The following is a 20,303-nucleotide window of genomic DNA, read 5'->3' as shown; positions in this document are numbered from 1 at the left end:
GTCTTACAAATTTAATATTTACGCACCACCATCGAAGACCTCGTACCAAACATCATCGGAGCTTCTGGTCGTTCGCGTGTTAAGGCAAAGAGTTCTTCAACTATTCTAGGGCTGTCAAGTTGTCAACGATGTAAGAAAAAGGCTTTAATTTACCTTCACATGTTGGCGGCTCCTTGTCCCATTGGCCGTTCATCTGGCAGATCAGACTGGTGCTTCCGTTGATGTTGTATCCCGGATCACACGCGACTTGGCACTCGGTCCCAAAGTCCAGTTGCGAGCTCGTGCAGTTGACGCGTCCGTGAGGCGGTAGATTCACCGGAGGGCATCGCACTTCTGCGAATAACAGGCAACGTACCGAGAAAAAAGGTTCCCAAGAAAATGCAGCCTGAACGTCTCACACAACTGACCACTTTTAAAGCCCCTGCATGTTACAAAAGTAGCACGAGGCACGTGGAACGTGCAGCCCTTGGGAAGATCATGGCGGCACAACGCAGTACTCAGCTAGATTTCAGACGCCATGTTCTTCCCAGAGGTGGCGCGCCATGCGTGTCTCGAGCATTTCCACAACAATGAATGGCGCCACTTTTCCCGGGATAAAGGGACTTTAAAGGCTGGTTCAGACAGTTGCGTTGGACTGCGTTTGACTGCGTTGCGGCAGCGAGAAACCAGGACATCCCTGCTGATTATATCGCGTGCCAAGATGATTCCTTGAATCGGATTCCACGGTTCATACGAAGCACAGATGTGCCGGTGAGTCGCTTTCGGTTCTCGACGCAAACGCACTCAAACGCAAGTGTCTGAACCGGCCTTTAGTATTTTCAGATTAAAGTGACACCAAACGGCGGAAGCTCGAGGCGCGCGGTTGGCGTGCTGCGGGGGAGTTGCGCTACCTATCCTATAGACCCTTCCCGAAATTCAGTGCCATCTGGTGGTTTGTAAAGCAGTTTAGGTTTTGCCATATCAATGGCGGAAATGAACTTGTATCGGCACCGTCACTTTCGCAAGTCAACGGCACGCGAGGAATTGTTCAGTGTGAGTTCTTTCTCGATCACTTTTAGTTCGATGGTGACCAAGAACCTGCATTCAGAACACAGCTCCAACCCACTCAGATGCCTCGAGAAAATTCTACACACCAAAGTGCTTTAAAGGCGATTGTGTGCCGCCCACAGATTGACTGAATCTGAGTTATTAGAAATAAACGCTTACGTAGCTCTCGTAGCTCTTGTGTTCCATTCCTGCGTCGCGTCGTACTGACCCCCGAATGTACAGGCCTCGCAAGATTCGCTTAGGAGCATCTTCAACGTCTTCCTTTATCAGTCACTACAAGGCCGCCATTGGTATGGCACAGATGCCGTTCCACAGATGATGATAGTGATCAAAGTGGCCAGACTGAATTTTGGAAAGGGTCTATTCCGCAACTCATCCAACTCACGATGCGGCAGGAGAGGCGGCAGAGCTTTCCACCCTGGGCGCCAACCGTGGTTCATGTTTTCGCCGCCGCATGAACGGGAACTGCGCATGCGCAGGATGCTTCTTTTTTTTTTTTTTCTTTTTTTTTTTTTTACAAAAAGGTTTATTACGCCATTGGTTCTGTGAGTGTATTATTCGCGGGTAAACTCAGAATGGCTAACGTCCAGTGTATCAAATTGTTGTGCACCCGTTTACTCTTTTCTTTTAAGCGGGGGGGGGGGGGGGGGGGGGGGAGAGAGAGGTAGGGGGAGGGGGGTTATAAATCTAGGTTGAATTAAGTAAATGTACAGCTAGCATCCTTCAAATCGTTCTTATAACAAAATAGATGTGTCAGGAATTGTAATCCCGAAATTCCCAATTAGGACGTACTTGCGCAGGAGAACTCCAGCCCGGACCACTTCTTGTCCGCCTGGCAGACTCGGGGGTTGGCTGATATCTTGTTCCAAGGAACGTCACCCGCAGCGAGCTTAGAGCGGTTGCAGGCGTACGGGCAGTGCCCTTCGTCACACTTGAAGCTGCACGAGGTATTGAAGGTGTTGCCGCACTTTCTGGGAAGGGTGCTGCCTCCGATCGGCGACGATAACTGGGCGCAGAGGATGGCTGCGGTGAAACAAAAAGAACATGGTCGTGATAGGCCAAGTGTAAAACTTGTACTGCCTTTCGTGTCGTTATCTTCGTCCTCACTTGAATATTTAGCGTGGTCATGGGGTGCTATAGTTTCATACAAAAGATTATTCATTAAATACAAAATAAAGTACGCAGAGAATCTTCAATTCATTGTTGGTTTTTCGCGTATCACGGATATTCTCTTGTATCTTGGTAATACAAGCAGTTGTACTCCATGTTTAGCCAGTGTTGTAGGCGTTACCGAAAAAAGTAACGACATATGTTACTCGTTGCTTGCAAATAAAAGGAACGCGTTACAGTTACCGTTAAGAAGTAACGCATGTTACTCTCGCATTACTCTTTAACGTCACAGATATGCAAATACGCCATTTTTCAAGGGACATTATGTCCATCCAGAAACTTAACATAGGTACATTATCTTTTTTTGACGGTTCCACGTAAGTACTCACGAGAAAAATTGCAAAGAAAAACGCAAAGAACAAAAAACTGTCTATAGCTTGGCGCCTAGAAACACGAAAAATGTAAGCTTAATTTTTTAAGTCTTAAGAAAAATATGCAACGAGTTCCGAAACTAGGTTACACGTTAATCTAAATAAGTAACGTAAGTACGCTACCCGTTACAGTTTTCATTGAGTAAACAGTACGTTACACCGTTACTGAAAAAAAGTAACGAATCACCGGTAACGCCGTTACTTGTAACGTGCGTTACCGCCAAACTGGCTCAAACACCTTTCCTCTTCAGTCTCATGTCAGCAAACGATTCTTCTAAACTCATGATCACTGAGAGCTGAAAAAAAAAAAAGCGCCGGGTACGTGTCAAGTCCTCCTGAGCGTCTGGTTGTCATCTGGCAGCCAATGAGATGATAAGAAGGCCGAACGACCAATCACGAACCGAGCAGCGCGAGCATGTCAACGCCTCGTCCCGCGTTTCGCACGCTTTCGGTAACCATACCCCGTTTCAGAATAGAGAGATTTAGAGAACCGTTTTGGCACATCCGATATACGGTCCGATGGGCCATCCAGTATGAACTGCGCATGTGCTGCCGATAAAGACTCTCATATGAGCAGTCCGTACCGGACGGCCCATCGAACGGTATAGGATGTGCTAAAACGGTTCCCTTAATCTTTCTATTTGAGAGTTTACGGTTCCCTAAAACTCTTTATGAACTCTGACCGGAGTCAACGTAAGGATCCGATGGGGCGAATCGAGCAGCACCAAAACTGCATCGTCATTGCCCTCCTCGCTTACGTGCGTTTGCTATATCACCGACTCAACCGATCACGCGCAATGAATGCGGCGTGACCCTGCACTTTTTTTTTTCTGTGTGATTCGTTTAGTCGGTTGGTGATAATCAAATGCACAAAGTAGGCGAGCGCGTGGTGATTTACCCTTGGCGCTACACGTTCAGAAAGAAGTTTGTTATGATCCAAAGTTGCCAAACAAGTACACTCTCAGAAACAAATGAATCAGTCTTACGCCTCTTGTTCCCGTACCATATATACAAGGTGTTTTTTTTTATTCTTACACATTTCTTCAAAAAAAATCGCTACTCGGAGTGAGCACGGGGGCACCGCCAACATGCAAACAACTCATGGAACGCTCTTCTTGTTCGTACAGGTCATGGCAAGCATCTCAGTCTCGGCTTTCGGGCCGATAACAGCCGTGGATGGAGCGGCGCCAACATTTCGTCAAGTACGCGTGGCAAGTTTCTTCAATCACAGTGACGGTGATTCCCTACTTCGTGAAAGTACGTCTATTCTGCTGACAAGTCGCCGTACGAACATTGGCCAATTGTTCGACCTCCCGTCATCGTCAACAGCCGCAACGACATCGCGACCATCATTTAGCGCGGCTATATACGCCTGGCATCACCTCGCTACTCGGAGTGAGCACGGGGGCACCGCCAACATGCAAACAACTCATGGAACGCTCTTCTTGTTCGTACAGGTTGGTACAACCCCTTCACTACACGCAAAGCGATCTAGCGTCGTTTTTTTGCTGGTGTTCCCGTGCTCAAAAGTGCTGCTTGTTACCTTGTATGAGTGTGTTGACGTCATTAGTCTGCTTCTACTAACTTCCGGGGATGTGGAAACTAACCCAGGCCCAATGAGTGACAGCCAGCTAAAACTGTTTAACGAAATGCATGGAATGCTGGTCGATCTTAATACACGATCGGTACAAATTCAAGAATCCCAATCAGGAATCCTATCATCCATCAACGAAATTAAACAAAACCAGGAATCACTGCGTGCTACTGTAGCTGATATGAACTTGAGACTCGTCACAGTGGAATCCAATGCCTTAAATGTAGAGCAGCTTAAAGCCGCGGTAGTCGAGGTGAGAGGTGTTGCTAATAACGCACAAAAGGAAAACCGCGTCTTGCAGGCACGGCTTGACGAGGCGGAAGACCAATCTCGTCGAGATAACTTAATATTTTTTGGGGTTAGCGACACCATATCTGAGACGTGGGCGCAGACTGAAGCACGAATTTTGAGTATTTTTCAAACATCACTCAATGTACAAATCACGGGTGACTCGATAGTTCGTGCTCATCGGCTAGGAAACTTTACACAAAACAAATGCCGACCAATCATTGTAAAGTTTGCGTCATTCAAACTAAGAGATCAAATACTACTCGCTAGAACTGGATTAAAAGCACTCCGTATCTCAGTCAGCGAGGATTTCTCGCTCGCCACACGTAATGCCAGAAAGCAGTTAATTGAATTTGGTAAAGCAAACGGAGGTGTATTTAAACTACGCTACAACAAATTGCATATTAATAACAAGTGTTACGCGATCGATCAAACAACTAAAGAAATTTATGAGCTAGGTCCTTCTCGACTGTCTGCAGCCCCCAACGCGCAGCCAACCGCCCCTCAATCACCGTCATCATTTGCTCGGAGTTCTAATCAGGCGCCCTCGCCGATATAGGATCTGTCGAGGGGTAGGGCATGCGTGTTACGGTCTTCGGATATTTCTGTTGTTTTCACCAACATAAGAAGTGTCCTGAAAAAACGCGACGAATTGTGTTCCATTGTAGATACCACCGATGCTGATGTCATTGTACTAACCGAAACGTGGCTTTCCGGGAAAATACAAAACTGTGAACTGTTCGATGGAAACAAAACGTTCAATGTTTACAGACATGATAGACAGGAAAGATGTGGCGGTGGAGTGTTAATTGCAATCGCTGATCATATCAAATCCTTTTCTGTGGACGTTATATGCGAGTTGGAAATAACGTGGGTTGGCCTGCTTGTTAACCATAAGAAGTGGATTATGGGAGTTTGTTATCGGCCACCCTCGTATTCGTTGCCATTTGTCGAAGCGTTACATAATACACTTAACACCATTATGGTGCGTTTTCCGGGTGCTCCAATTTTTCTTCTCGGCGACTTCAATTTCCCATCTATATCATGGTCAAACGACGTTCCTTGTGTAAATGTACATTCTGAGGAATGTATTTCGTTTATTAACCTATGTCTAGATTTTAGCCTTTCACAACTTGTTCTCCATCCCACCAGAGTTACCCAGTCGACAGCCAATGTATTAGACCTCATTTTGACCAATCATCCTGAGTATGCAACTCCCATAACATATCTGCCCGAGATTAGTGATCACAAAGTGCTGCATTTTTCTCTAAAAGCGTCGGCAACGAGACCCACTTTTCAGCCAAAACAAATTCGTGATTACGGAAAGGCCAACTTTGAGCAAATTAATAATGACCTTGCCATTTTCTTGAACCAGTATCTAACAACTTCTTCGGGGCGTTCTGTCGAAGATAACTGGAATATCATAAAGTTGAAATTCATCTCTCTTATCAACAAGCATGTCCCACTAAGAAATATATTCGAAAATACCCAGTCACCATGGTTTACGAAAGCCCTAAAACGGTTATCAAATAAAAAAAAACGCTTATATCGTGCTGCGAAGTTTTCAACGTGTGGGCATCGCTGGGCTGCGTATCAGTTGTCTGCAGAAGTATATAAAAAGGCGATTGCAGATGCGAAATCAATTTTTTTTTTTCAAATAATCTCTCCCAAATATGTTAATAAATGACCCCAAAAGGTTTTGGAACACTGTCAGCAAGAAAGACACTTTTTCAATTTTACTCAAAACGTCAAGTAGTGATAGTGCCTCTAGTGATGACTGCGCTAATATACTAAATAATGTGTTTATTGAATCATTTTCCAATATTAGTAACATAAGCTACCCTTCAATTGTGTGTGCCGGTTATTTACCAATGGATGCTATTCTTGTTGACCCTATTGGTATAGTTAAGATTATAGATGGGCTGAAATTGTCTTCTTCTTCAGGAGTGGACGGCATTAATTCAAAATTTCTTAAAAGCACCAAGTTATATTCTTCAATTATTCTTGCTAAATTATTCGAACAGTCACTCCAAGAGGGTGACCTACCCTCGGACTGAAAGGTGGGGAAGGTGGTCCCTATTCCAAAAGCTGGTGACAAACATTCTCCTCATAACTATCGTCCCATTTCGTTAACCAGCATCCCATGTAAACTTCTCGAGCACATCATATTTTCCCATCTTGTAAACTTCCTAGAAATGAATAATTTTTTCACCACAGCTCAGCACGGATTTCGTAAATCATTGTCATGTGAAACTCAGCTTCTATCTTTCACTCACGACATTCATTCTCTCATTGACCAAGGCTCCCAGGTGGACTGCATCTTCTTGGATTTTGCAAAAGCTTTTGATAAAGTGTGTCATAAATTATTACTATTGAAACTTGCTAAACTTAACATTGACCCTAACGTTCTTGCATGGATTCATTCTTTTCTTACTAATCGTTCGCAATTTGTAACAGTCAATAATGAAAACTCTCCACTTGCGTCAGTAAACTCTGGTGTTCCCCAGGGGTCTGTTCTAGGCCCCTTACTATTCTTAATTTATATTAACGACCTACCAGTTAATATGTCATCATCCGTCTGTCTCTATGCCGATGATTGCGTAATATACCGTGAAATCCGAAGTAACCAAGACACGCTCACACTTCAGTCTGATATTAACTCTGTGTCTCGTTGGTGTGAGTTGTGGCTAATGAAACTAAACACTAGTAAATGTAAACACATGAGAGTAACCCGTCAGTTTAGTGAGAGTCCTTCTTACTACCTTGATGGCAACTCCTTGGAACAAGTGTCGTCATACAAGTATCTTGGTGTTAACTTAACTTCTAACCTTTCATGGAAACCCCATATAGAATATGTCACTAATCGTACTAACTGCATGCTGGGTTATTTAAAACGGAATTTTTCTTTAGCACCTGTTTCACCTAAATTGGTCCTCTATAAAACATTAATAAGACCTAAGCTTGAGTATGCAGCATCCATCTGGGATCCCGATCATATTACCCTCATCACTGCTTTAGAATCCATTCAAAATAGATCAGCTCGTTTCATTCTATCGAACTATCACCGCACCGCCAGTGTCTCGTCAATGAAGAATAATTTATCTTTACCATCTCTTTCACTTCGCCGTAAAATTTCACGCTTATGCCTTTTTCATAAAATTTATTTTCATAATCCCCTATTACGCGACCATTTCATAACTCCCCCCTATTACATCTCGCCTCGTGTAGATCACCAGCACAAAGTTGGAGTCCCAAGCTCATTAACCAACACATTTGATTCATCTTTTCTACCACGCACAGCTCAAGAATGGAACCACCTTCCCGGTTTAATTGCTGCCATAACAGACTCTAATCTTTTTCGAAGTGCCATAAATAACCATTTTTGCGCTGATTTCTGACCTGTTTGTTCACTTTTTATTTGTTTTAGTATTGCTGAATTGTTATATTTTTTCCCTGCCTACGCTCTCCCCCTCTGTAATGCCTTCGGGCCCTGAGGGTACAATAAATAAATAAATAAATAAATGCGGTTTGTGCAGGTGGGTTATACGGCCAGGCGGACATTATGTGGGTGGCTAATCTTTGCGATAAATCGGCTAATTAATTAACATTCGGTAATTAACTGTTTAATTAGTGAAAATAAACATATGGTTTCAATTAGAAAATTGCTGAGCATCATCGAAAACCCCTAAATCAACTATTTTTAGCAGGATATAACGCCAGGGCAGCATTTTACGGCGTTCTGTAAAAACGCTCTATTTGGACGCATTTCTAGATTTCGGTTTCTTGTCGGAGCGCATCTACGCGCCCGCGATCCTGCTCCCCGGTGGTCGCGACGCGAAGCCACCCCCTCGCCTCCCTCGTAGAATGGAGGGAAGTACGGCGCACGTGTGTTGCGCGTCTCAGCCACTGGGGAGCAGGACCGCGTGCGCGGTGATGCGCTCTGATAAGAAACCGAAATCTAGAAGCGCGTTTAAATGGAGCGTTTTTACACAACGCTGTAAAATGCTTCCCCGGCGTTATATCCTTCCAAAAATAGTTGATTTAGTGGTTTTCGATGATGCTCTACAAGTTTCTAATTGAAATCATATGTCTATTTCCACTAATTAAAAAAGTTAATTAACAAATTTTAAATAATTAGCCGACTTATGGCAATGATTAGCCACCCACATAATGTCCCCCTGGCCGTATAACCCACCTGCACAAACCGCATTAGTGTAGCTTTCACGGGTTTTTTTAAACAAATGTGTAAGAATAAAAAAAAACACCCTGTATATATATATATATATATATATATTACTGAAATTCTGGAGTGTATCATATAGGACAATGGGGTCTAAAACTATATAGTCTTACACCCCTTGTCCCATATAATACACTGCAACACTCCAAAGTTGGCAACCAAGTATACTAAGAAAAAAACGGACTGGTCTTACGCCCCTTGTCCCATATAATATATATATATATATATATATATATATATATATATATATATATATATATATATATATATATATATATATATAACTGAAGTTTTGGAGTGTATTATATGGGACAAGGGGTTAAGATTATATGGGCTTCCACCCTTTGTCCCACATAATGCACTGAAAAACTTCAGGTATATATACATATATATTATACGGGACAGGGGGCGCAAGACTAGTCCATTTTTTTTCCTTAGGGTGTATTTGGCTGGCAATTTTGGATCGTAACGTTGGCTGCGGTGGAACTTGAGGATCGGATATAACATTACATCCCAAAGTGTTCAAAGCTAATCGTGAATGTCAGGAATCTTTCTCTGCCACGTGACCCTGGGCACATGCGTGCTGCAAATATCCCGTGACGTTTTGAGGCGTCGACTCACGCGTGCAGGGTAGGTTATTCGCCGGCGACCCCTCGTATCCGGCCAGGCAGGAACACTGGCTGACGCTTCTGGCGCCTTCGTCCTTCGTGGTCGAATTTCCGGGGCAGGGTAGACAGGCTTCATTCCCCGCAGCTCCTCGGTACGTACCTCGAGGGCAGGCTGGAATGAGTGTGCACATTGAGAATTCTGATACGTGCATTATACAGTGTGTTTGATCTTAATTGGAACGAATTTGTTAATTAAAGAAAAATTAAGTTGTGAAAGATACGGTAATGCGGTTTGCGCAGGTGAGGTATATGGCCCGGGAGACATAATGTAGGACGCTAGTCATCAGGATAGGTCGGTTAATGAACGGAAGGTCGTTCATTGTCTTTTTTATTTAGTGACAATCAACGTATGATTGCAGTTAGGTTAGACACTTGCAGAGCGTCATCAGAAACCGCTTAATTAGCCAATTTTAGAAAGGCTCGTAGCACGTGGAAAGGGTGTGTGTTATAGTTACCAATCGTTCAACAGGCACAAGGCTGGCATTGCAAGAACGCGGTTGATAGTCTTGATATTCCCATTTTGGTACCGCCAGCCTCGCACCTGTTACACGAAGGGTAACTTTAAGGTCAAACGATGTATTGGTCAGGAAATGGGCCTAAACGATGCGCACTGTCCAGATTTTTTCACCCAGAGCTTGGTGTTTAGACAACCTAAAGCCTGTGGACGGGTTTCTTGACGCCATCTTCCTAAATCGGGCACGGAGCAAAACCTTGACACGACGGCTGTGTTGGCACTTGGCTGGAACGCGCGTTTTGTCGGTGCTTCAAGTATAAAAATACAGCCCCAGTGGAACGCTAGCGCAGCCCGGGACATGGTCAGGCGCTCGATGTCCAAATCGCAACTTAATACTTTGTGTTTGTGGTCCCTTTCTGTCTATTCCTCAACTTAACCATTAATGACGTAGTTGTTGGACATCCTTTCAAGTTTCCAATATTATGGGGCCCGGAACTCGTTAGCTACTGTTGTTTTAACCACGTCTTAAGAAGTGGTGCCTCGATTTTTGACCGATGACGTCATAGAGCTGTCATGTTGGCACTCGCTGGGATCCTGGAGTGCCGTAGCAGGGGTGGTGTATGAGGCACACGCCTGTTCTGTTGCACGTCGCTCTAATGCTTCACACTTCACGAAACCTTCTGCAGCCAGGAGTTCGAACTGGGGACGACAACCGCGACATTCGCGTTCTCTGGTACTTTTTCGCCGGGACCACCACCACCAACTCCTAGGATCGGGACAATCGACAACACGACACGCCGGTTTTTATGACGTCATTTGGTGCCACTTCGGAACCAGTCTTGATGTACGGACGGGACAGGATCGCTGATCACAGGAGCCCGAGACACGTTTCCGGCACCGCATAGACCTTTGCAAGAAGAGCTCTCTGGCCCCCGCCATTTTGCGACTCGAGCGACCCCTATCAGCCAGACATTTCTGCCACCCGCCTGAGCTGTGGAAACCCGGTCAGCGCGACTCCCCACCTGCATTGTGTATCCGGAGTTTGACGGCTTCTTTGAAAGCTTTCCTTTATTGGCCTGTTCAGGATGCTCACCCTTTTTGTGTTCTCTCTTACTGAGAATTTGTTCTGTCGCGCACGGACTCGCCAAAAATAGCTTTGTTTGTTTGTTTTCCGTTCCAAAAATAGAACAATGTTTCCTTAAAAGCCCCAAGAAATTTTATCCGCCATAAAACACAAAAGAAAAAATAGAAGGCGGCAATTTAGACGCCGCCAGTGTCCGGGATTGTGCGTACGCAGGCTGCCACAGGCCACTGACGAGAAAACCCACGGCCCTGCGCAGTTGGGCAACACTGACGTACACTTTCAAAACCAGGGACGCGCGCTGTAAATCGTTTCGTTCGAGAGTGCCACTGGAAAGGTCCAAACCTTTAGTTTGCGTCTTCGAGCTCACCGAATGGCCGGGGGCCGACTGTACTTACGCCGGCACTGGCCCGGAGTGCCTGCCTCCTGGTATCCGGGGTTGCAGACCCACTGGTAGGTCCCGCCACGAGCACCGCACGCGCAGATGGCGTTGGCGTCGGACTGTTTCCCGCAGACACTCGACGACGTTGCCTCGTCCCACTGTTTCTCTACAATATCTGCAAGCGTGATGAAACAGCGTTTCGTAAGTGAGATAACTTGCAGCGTGGCTTTATATAGAAGAAACGGTTATTATAAACACTCCCAGCCTCAAAAACAAAACCAAAAAACACAGGACCGTTACGAGTCTCAAATACCTTACTATCTCCACGTAGCCAATGAGATTGTAGCATTCGTCGATGATAACTCTTAAAAGCGAATCACGAAGGAAGATACAAAAATGTAATAGACTACGCTCTCTATTTCTTAAATCGGCAGTAAATATAACAGCGGGTGAGTGAGTGAAAACGTGTATTTATGTTCATCAAAGGATTTCCTGCCTTGGCCGATTTTTTTCTGAAGGACGAACGGTAGGGATAAGGGACTACAGGGGTTCGAGAAGGTGATGATCTCAAGACTAGATCAGGTGATGGGTCCCCGATCTTTTTATGTAACCCATTAGTGAGTCGAGGATGGATTTCCCGTGTTTTGGCGAACCCTTGGGTCGTACCCTACGTCTCTTAAGCCCTGGGTTTTAAAACGAGGCCGGCTTTACAGGCGACACCTTGCAGAGATTTCGAGCTCGTGGGTTGTCGCAGCTATCGAAAAACCCTTCTTCTTTCCCTCTTGGCGCGAGGAGAGGGAAGTCGGGTTTTCCCTCTCCTACGAATTCTACGAACAGAGAGATCTTCCCGTCTGCTTCAAACACTTGTTTTGAAACATTACTCGCGTTACACCAAATCCACCTTTGGCGATATCCAGTTGTTACGCGGAATGTTGGATGGTTTTAGAAACTTCCACCGCGATTACCCACTTTCTTCACGGATCACCGATCACTCGTGGCGGTCGTCAGTGGCATCCCCGACGCCAACCACGACGGCTATAAGAATGAGGCACGTCACACCGAGCAGTTAGCGCATCGGGGGTGGGAGGGAACGGTCTAGATATGATGTGAGGGGTAGGGAGGCTGCATGTCTGGGCTTGCCGGACAAGACAGGCGACTTGGCGCGGGAGAAGTTTGGAAGGGGAGGGGGGGTAGGGGAGGACTCATCCAGGAGGAGCTCTTGGAGGGTTCTACGGCGACTAGCTCGTTCCTGGCGGGCTGTGGTCCGGGGTGGTAGTGGTTAGGCTAGGGAGTGCGCAGGCCGCCCGGGGGGATCGCAGCACGGGAGAGTTGATCAGCCGAATGGTTGCCCGGCATTCCGGCGTGGTCTGGAAACAAATCCAGCGTATATGTGGTGGGGAGGGGGGGGAGAGAGGCGTAGGTCCAGGTGGACAGAGAGTGTGTGGAAAATGTGCGAAGGAAGCGCGTGGTTAATGAAGGCACGAAGATAATCCTGACTGTCGGTGAGGATGATGTGATAGCCGGGAGAGGAGTGACAGAGAATGGCGGAGGCTAAGGCTTGGGTTTCGAAAGAGAGGGTGGTGGGGATCTGGGTAAAGTGAGCGAGGAGAGGGGAACGACAGTCACCGCGCCTTTTAGAGTTCCATCAAAGACGGAAACACCTGCATATGCGATGTGTGTGGGGTCGGGGTAGTGATAGAGAAAGTACGCAGATGCAAGCCTTCCGACGACCAGCATCGTTCACTGGGGGGGCATGTTGCGGAGTAGAGCAGGGATGTGGTGCTTGGCAAAGGAGACCACGGTGTTGTGGTAGATGTCGCTATCATTAGGTTGTCTAATTGCGAGAGAGTAATGAGGTAAACGCAGTTACTCGTTGGTTCCACCCGGACCAGGCGCGTGTGTGTGTTAGTTCCTCTCTGACCTTGACGGTCGCCGGTCTCTACATGGTGTCTGAAGTGAGCCGCTAGCGCTTTTTCTCTTTTCAAGCTCCAGCGCCAACCTCGGAGGAGACCTCCATGGCCGAAGGGGAGTGCGCTGCCGCCGGTCCGGGAGCGTTGCCAGTCGGTGCGCTCAATCTACGAGCACCGCCCCAGTTCGGCACTGTACGCCGCCAGTGACAAAGTGCGTGTTCGGACCCTACTATACTCCATGGGGCCGCAAGCGCGGGACATCCTGCCTTCGCTACACGTCGGCGACTCAGACTTCGACAACTAGGGTCTGATTGCTGAGAAGTTCAACGCGTACTTTGTTCACCCAGTCAATGAGCTCTACAAGAGCGCACGCTTCCCCAAACGGTTGCAGCAAGCGAGTGAGTTAGCTGACTCCTTTTTTACGACGCTCAGCAACATGGCAAAACAATGTAACTACCCATCGCGAGAAGTAGAGGAGTGGCTAAGTCGGCGACAGTTTTGTGGTGGGCTTGCGAGACACAAAGCTGTCGGAAAGACTGTGTCGAAACACGAAGCTTACGTTAGACGAAGCGCTCATTCAACTTTACCAATACGCGGACGCGGAGAGGGAACGGAAGCTGGGGGACTCGTCAGTGTCCACAACCATGGCAGCTTCAGCAGAAGCAAAAGCGTAAAACATTGACGCTGCGAAAGTTGTGAAGAACTGCCTGCCAAGGCCGAAGCAAGCAAGCGGCAACGCAGCGAGTGCATGTTCATGTGGCTTTTGCGGACGTTCTCCACATCCGCGCTCAAAGTGCCCTGCTAACCGTGCGCAATGCAAGAAGTGCCACAAGAAGAGCCATTTCGCAGCTGTCTGCTGCGCCAAGAACAAGTTTGCTTCGCTGGAGCTTGGTGCCGTCCGTTCTCCGTCCAAGGCATGGGCGAAGTTTGTACACGTGAAGGTCAACGAGGTACAGCTGAGCTTCGAGGTTGACAGCGGCGCGGAGGTCACCGCCGTCCCCAGCATGTTTTCGGTGATACCAGCTCGCCTGGAGCCCCCAGAGGGGGAGTTGACAGGACCCGCCGGTCAACCGTCGGACGTGCTAGGAACGTTCTTCGCGGCCTTGGAATGGAAAACCAAGCGCGTCAAGCGGAAGCTCTACGTGGTACGTTCGCAAATTGTTCCCTTGTTGGGATTTGCGGCAATTCAAGCGTTGGGCGTGGTCAAGTTTGTAGATAACCTTTCAGAGTATTCTACCGAGAGCGATCCTAGTGAGCTCGACGGGACTTTGTCGACGCAGCTCTTTCAGGGTCTCCGCGAACTTCAGGAGCAGTACACAATTTGTATTCAGCCGAACGCGGTACCGTACTCGCTGTACGTTCCGCGAAGGGTCGACCCATCCCGCTACGCGATGTCGTGAAATCTGAACTAGACGAGATGGAGGCCCAAGGCTACGTAGGGTAGGATATACATAAGTCGGGAATCGACGTATGTCATGTTTTTTTAAGGCTCTGGCGCCGGCGGGTCATGCGGCCGATAATTCGCGTGAGTTCTGTAAGCTGCCGCTTGCAAGTGTGCATCCAGTCGGTAGCTTCGTCATCCTCCGTGAGGTAGAAGCCGAGGTCTCTCATGGTTCGTTGACAAGAAAGGGGACCGTCGTGTAGGGTTAGTTGAACGAGCTCCCGCTCAGCTTGAGTGCGGGCCCGGTGTGGGTGGTCAGTGACTACAACAAATTTAGATTTTGTGGGAGAAAGGGTTAACCCTACTTGGTGGGGCTAACCCTTTCTAAGTCCAGAGTGTTATGTCGTTTGCGTAGAGACCAAAGAAAAGAGAAGGCACTCTCTCGAGAAGAAGAGGAAGAGGCCACAGCGAGGTAGAAGAGGAGGGGGGAAAGAACAGAGCCCTGGCGGACTCCGTGAGATGGTGTCCAGCATAGGTTGACCATAGTCCATAGGTAGGTAGCTGTATAGCGTGGCGGAAGGTAATGAGAAACTTGTTGATATAATTGTAGCTTGTAGCTTGTAGCGTTGGAGCTGTTCGAGGATGGCTGAGTGATGGACGGTATCAAAAGCTTTTTAGAAGTCGAGACCAACAACGCAGTGCAGTTGATGGATGCTGGAGTATTGATAAACCTCCTGGAGAATGCGGAGCGTCGTGCCTTGTGTGAATACCTGCGTCCTAAATCCCCTCAGTGTCCAGTGAATTAAGGGACTCAGGTTTGTTGAGAAGCCATGCGACGCAAGCCAGGGCCCTTCTCTCCATCAGTTGACCAACGCAAGACGTGAGGGAGATGGGTCGGATGATGTCTAGGTAGGTTTTTTTTACCGGGTTTCGGGATAGGAACAATCAGGAAGTTTTCTACTTTTCGAGAAGAATCTCCGTATGTCATACTTCATTTATGCAGGCGGGTGCGAGGGAAATTGCGGAGTTGAGTGTACGCGATGTCATCGGGGTCAGGGGTTGTACGCTGTCAGGACTAAGAAAGGAATGTGCGGAGCTCGGCTATGCTCAAGCCCGCATCAATGGGAAAGGCAGTGGGTTAACTTTTGGGGTGGTCGGGTGCCGGTGCGGGAAATTTCGGGCTAAAGAATTTGGTGAAGCTCCGTAGTGAGGGCGAGGTCTGAAAAGCCTGCAGATAGTTGTAACTGGGAAATGTGTGCGTTGACAGGCGCCTGCCGGACATCGCCCGGAGTATCTGCCATACCCTGGCGGTGTGCAGCTGATCGCTAATTGATTCGCAGAGCTGGAGCCAGGTGCTGGTCTTCAACTCTTGTGCGTAGTCCAAAGCCTCTTCTGCCAGAGCGCCCGGTTTAGATTTTAGCAGGTGGTTCTTTTTGTTTCGCTTCCACCTTTCGAGGAGGGCGTGGCGTTCACCCCAAAGGTGGAGTAGGTGTGAATCAATCCGGGGATTCCTCAGCTGTGGTTTGGTGTTCTCTCGTTTTGAGGGAGGTTCGAAGCATGTTACTTTGCCATTCGGCGTAATTTTGAGGGCCCAGGGAGTCGAGAAGGCTACGGAATAGGTTCCAGTCCGTCAGGTGGGCTTTACTTGAGTTTTTAGTAGGGCCGGGTGGAAGTGGAAGGTTGTAGGTGACAATGATGTGGTTGCTACCGAACGAGAGGGCAGAGGTGTCCCAGGGGCCACCTGGCAGTCGAAGGGTCTGTGTAAGGCCGGGAATGATGTCGCGCCGAACACTATTGCCCTGAAGTGTGACTGATGGGAGGTCGCTACATAGGGTAACGCCGAAGTTTTGGGTGTAGGAGGAAATGATACTGTCTGAGTGTGGTGGTGTATATGCAAAGCCATTCGTAATGAGGAGCCTTGAAACCTCTTCCAGGCGACGAGGGAGGTGGGGTGCTGCTTAAAGTGGGGTGTGAGCCATTCGAGGGATGGGTTCCAGTAAGTATAGCGTATTAAAATGGGGCTAGAGCAGTGAGGAAGCTGGGTAAGAACGCATACGTGGTCTGTGTTCGTCGTGTGATATGGATTGGTGTCGAGCTGGACGCGAACAGGGATTTGAGAACGTAGGTGACGGTATAGATAGGGAGATAGGGGCATGCTTTAGACGTTTGGGAAGCATGCTTGGCGAAGTGTAAGAAGCGCAGCCGCAACTATTGTAAAGGCCAAGCGTCTCCTGCAAGACCATGATAGCAGGAGGATCAATAAGAATTTTGGGGTAAAGACGGAAAGCTGCAGCATTTCGGCGAAGCCCGCGGCCATTTTATTGAAGAGTGTCATTGGAGGCCATGATGAAAGGTGTGGTGGAGGTGTTAATGTCGCTAGTGGCGCCACTTTGGGACACGCGGTAACACACGGTTGGTGCTATTACGTGTTACGTGGTCACGTGACGTCGCAGTGTTGGATGACCATATAACTTTATGTCAGTGTCACGTAGGCAACTTTACGTTAGGATGAAGAGTGACCACGTAGATTGACGTCACAATGTCGCGTCTTCACCTAACTTGACGTCAAAGTGTGACCCAGACGTTACAGTGGGACCTGAATCTAGACAGTTTTAGTGTATCTTTTCAATGACCCCGATAACGATTCCCGATACACCGGTAACGTTACCCTATACTCCAATAATGATACCGTTGTCGGGTGTCGTTATCGGGGTTACCGAACGTATCGGAACAATTTACTAAAACTCTATATTCTAACGCCTGGAAGCGTCACGTGACGTCATGGTGCCAGGCGACACCGCGATGTAAGTCAGGTTACGTGATCGCCCACGGGGTTTGTGCCACGTGACCACAGTCTGCTAAACTTAGCGGGAAAGTATCATGTGGAACGCTATTGGCGACGTGAGCGATCGAAAGCGTCGCTCACGCCGCCAATAGCGTTCCACGATAGTGATCGGTCTTCCATGATAGGCCCAATACTGACTATGACGTCAGCAAAGGATTTCCCATCGATGGAATAAGAGGAATATGAGAACTTCAATTTTGAAGGTGTTGGCAGTGTTGGTTTGAGAGTGCTATGATTTCAAGCTTCCACCATGCCCTTTACAAACACCTTCAAACTTGTTGTTCACAAGGTAATGACGTCACGAAATGTAACCATAGGAGGGCGCCACCAAGACATCTCGCCGCCAATAGCAGCCCCTCAAATAGGCATCCTGTGTAATTTAGACTTCAAAAGTAAAAAAAAAAAGAAATCATTACGTATTAGTTTTTTTTTTCTTCTTTTTTTTGCATATTAAGGAAGGGTAAAAGAGATGGTGCTTTGAGCTACTTGCCTTTGCGCAGATCCTTGTTGACTTTTTTTATGTATTCAAAGTTTCGAAGCATGTACGTGTGAGCTGGGCTTGAAGCCACATCCAGCAGTTCATCTTTGTTGATATGGGCGACTCCCACACCGAATATGACGATTCCCTTCACTCTAAGTAACCGTGCAATCTCAGAAGGCTCTGATCCGCTGTTGGCTTGTCCGTCCGATATCAAAACCACAATTCTGAAGAAAAGAAAACAAGAAAAACAAGAGCAGTGCAGTAATCTCTTAAGTTTAATGTCAAATACTAGCCAGAAGCGTGAAACTGACAATGACTATAATGCCAGAATATACATAGTGCATAATTTTAGAGCGCAGCTCTTAGGTGCCCGTTCCCAACTTGAGCGGCGTCGTTGTCGGCGTAACCGCGCGGTGCATTGTCGGATATTTCCCATAATGCACCGCGCGGGGAGGAGCGGAAGGAGGACGAGGGGGAGGGGAGGAGGAGGAAGGGCAGGGGAGAAGGGGAGAAGGAAGAGGAGGAGGGGAGGAGGGAGCAGGAAGGGGGGAGGAGAGGAGGGAGGGGAGGAGGGAGGAGGAGGAGAGAGCTTCAAGAATGAGGGGAGGGGGAAGGAAGAGGAGGGAGGAGAAGTAGCAGATAGGATGAGGAGGTGGAGGAGGGGTATACCCTCCCCTTAGTACCCTTCCCCCCTCCTCCTCAAGAGCTGCGCTCTAATTCGGCGTTACAGTGTTGTAAACGGCTTTCATTTTTCATTCAAAAATAGTTTTTTTTTTTTAATAATGAGTGAGTTAGGCGAGTATGTCTTAAACATATATTTATAAAGCTTGGCACACATTAGATGATGGGACAACCCTAACGGTAACTTGGCTAATTAACTAAAATGGCTTAATTACATTTTTAATTATTCGTTTAGGGGTCATGTTGGAAATGCCGTATTTACGGCAATTCCACTAAGGGGCCAGACCAGTTTAAAAAAATATGCTGAAAGGTAATGCCTTTTTTTTCGATATTAGTCAAAGAAATGTTTTTCTCCCGTTTAAAACATTTTGTTTAAACAGATCGACTGCCTCCTCGGTAGCTCAGAGTCAAATCGCCGGCCTACGGATCCCCTAGGAGGCGGGTTTGAATCCCGGTCGAGGTGCCCGTAATTTGACGGAGGCTTATTGCAGAGAAAGCGCCATGTTACCGAGCTTTCGGTCGTAGGTCAGAAGATCCCTAAGTGGTCGATATTTATCCTCAGACCTCCGCTGGGGTGTGCCATACACGTCGTTGGTTTGGGAACCTAAAACCCCGAAATTAAATTAAAACAGAGCGTCGCAAAGCCCAACCCACAATGACCTCTGGAAGAGTGGCGTCGTCGTTTCAATAATCTCCTTATCTCGGCAGCGTGTCTTTTGTGGGTGCGCCGACAACACACATGAGAACGTGACCTAAACAATTACGTCACTCTTCTAATCGTCATTGTGAACAGGGCTTGATGCGCTCCTTTTGCTCGCAGTCGGACGAAAAAACGCGAAAATAGATCTATAAATATCTAAAAAAAAAAAGCAGTATGCTTTTTTTTAAATTTTCTTCTAAAATTTATTTAGCCTCTAATAATAATTGCCGTCAAGGATGCAATTTCGAAGTGACCCATAAAACCACTCCTCAAAACGTTAAGTGAGAAATATTATTTAATTTGTCAACTTTCCATGACGGTTTTCCCCTCCTGTAATGTCCGACGAGCCTGAACATGGTGAAGACAAAACCCGTCTAACTCTCGTTTCCTTTTTTTGTAATCTGTTCAAATTAAAATTAAACGAACATAATAATATTCACGTAGTTATTGATTCATCTTAAAACGACTTCCGCGTCTTTCTTGGGTGTGACTCACCTGTTCGCTTCTTGCCTGGCGTTCCAGAGGATCTCACCTGCATACCCCAACGCTTCATGGGTCCTTGTGCCTCCAGACCTATAGGGAATCTTGTTCACCTCGTGCACAAACTTGCACATGTTTGTGTCGCCGCTGCTTCCCACTTGGTCGATGTGAACCAAGTTGTCGTTGGAGAAGGTCATCACTGTTAGCCTTGAGTACTCGGGCGATACCACCAACAGCCGAGCCACCATCTCGGTAAAGGCTAGTTCCGCAGGGAAGACGTTCGCACCGATGCTACCGGACTCGTCCAGCACGAAGACGATGTCGTTTTTCGTGGTCGAATAGCGCTCAATCGTGCTCACGAACAGCTGCAGGTCGGCATCGAGCACCAGGGATCTTGCGGGACTCGTTGTCAGACTCAGCAAGAGCGCGACGGCTAGGGCCACCGACCGCATCTTGGGGACACTGGAAGAGCTCTGGCTCGACGCTCGGTGATACGTGGGGTAAGCTTTTTTTAAACTTGAGACGTTCCT

At 47.4% G+C, this 20,303-nt stretch overlaps 1 protein-coding gene across 1 annotated transcript in view; it reads right to left on the bottom strand.

The window, feature by feature from the left end:
• Positions 1-20,303, bottom strand: part of LOC8035609 (sushi, von Willebrand factor type A, EGF and pentraxin domain-containing protein 1) — a 60,156-nt gene extending 39,853 nt beyond the window's left edge. The window contains exons 1-6 of the mRNA XM_040217691.3: positions 19,789-20,303; positions 17,922-18,136; positions 11,312-11,470; positions 9,332-9,490; positions 1,840-2,070; positions 154-333 (exon numbers count right to left, since the gene is read on the bottom strand). Coding sequence (XP_040073625.1) covers positions 154-333; positions 1,840-2,070; positions 9,332-9,490; positions 11,312-11,470; positions 17,922-18,136; positions 19,789-20,225 — 1,381 coding nt within the window. The 5' untranslated portion in view covers positions 20,226-20,303. The remainder of the gene's footprint in view (positions 1-153; positions 334-1,839; positions 2,071-9,331; positions 9,491-11,311; positions 11,471-17,921; positions 18,137-19,788) is intronic.

Source organism: Ixodes scapularis, unplaced genomic scaffold, assembly GCF_016920785.2.
Source record: "Ixodes scapularis isolate PalLabHiFi unplaced genomic scaffold, ASM1692078v2 PGA_scaffold13__105_contigs__length_92229423, whole genome shotgun sequence".
Lineage (NCBI taxonomy): Eukaryota > Metazoa > Arthropoda > Arachnida > Ixodida > Ixodidae > Ixodes > Ixodes scapularis.
Note: the sequence above shows the minus strand (reverse complement) of the source record. Positions and strands in the feature narration are given on the sequence as shown.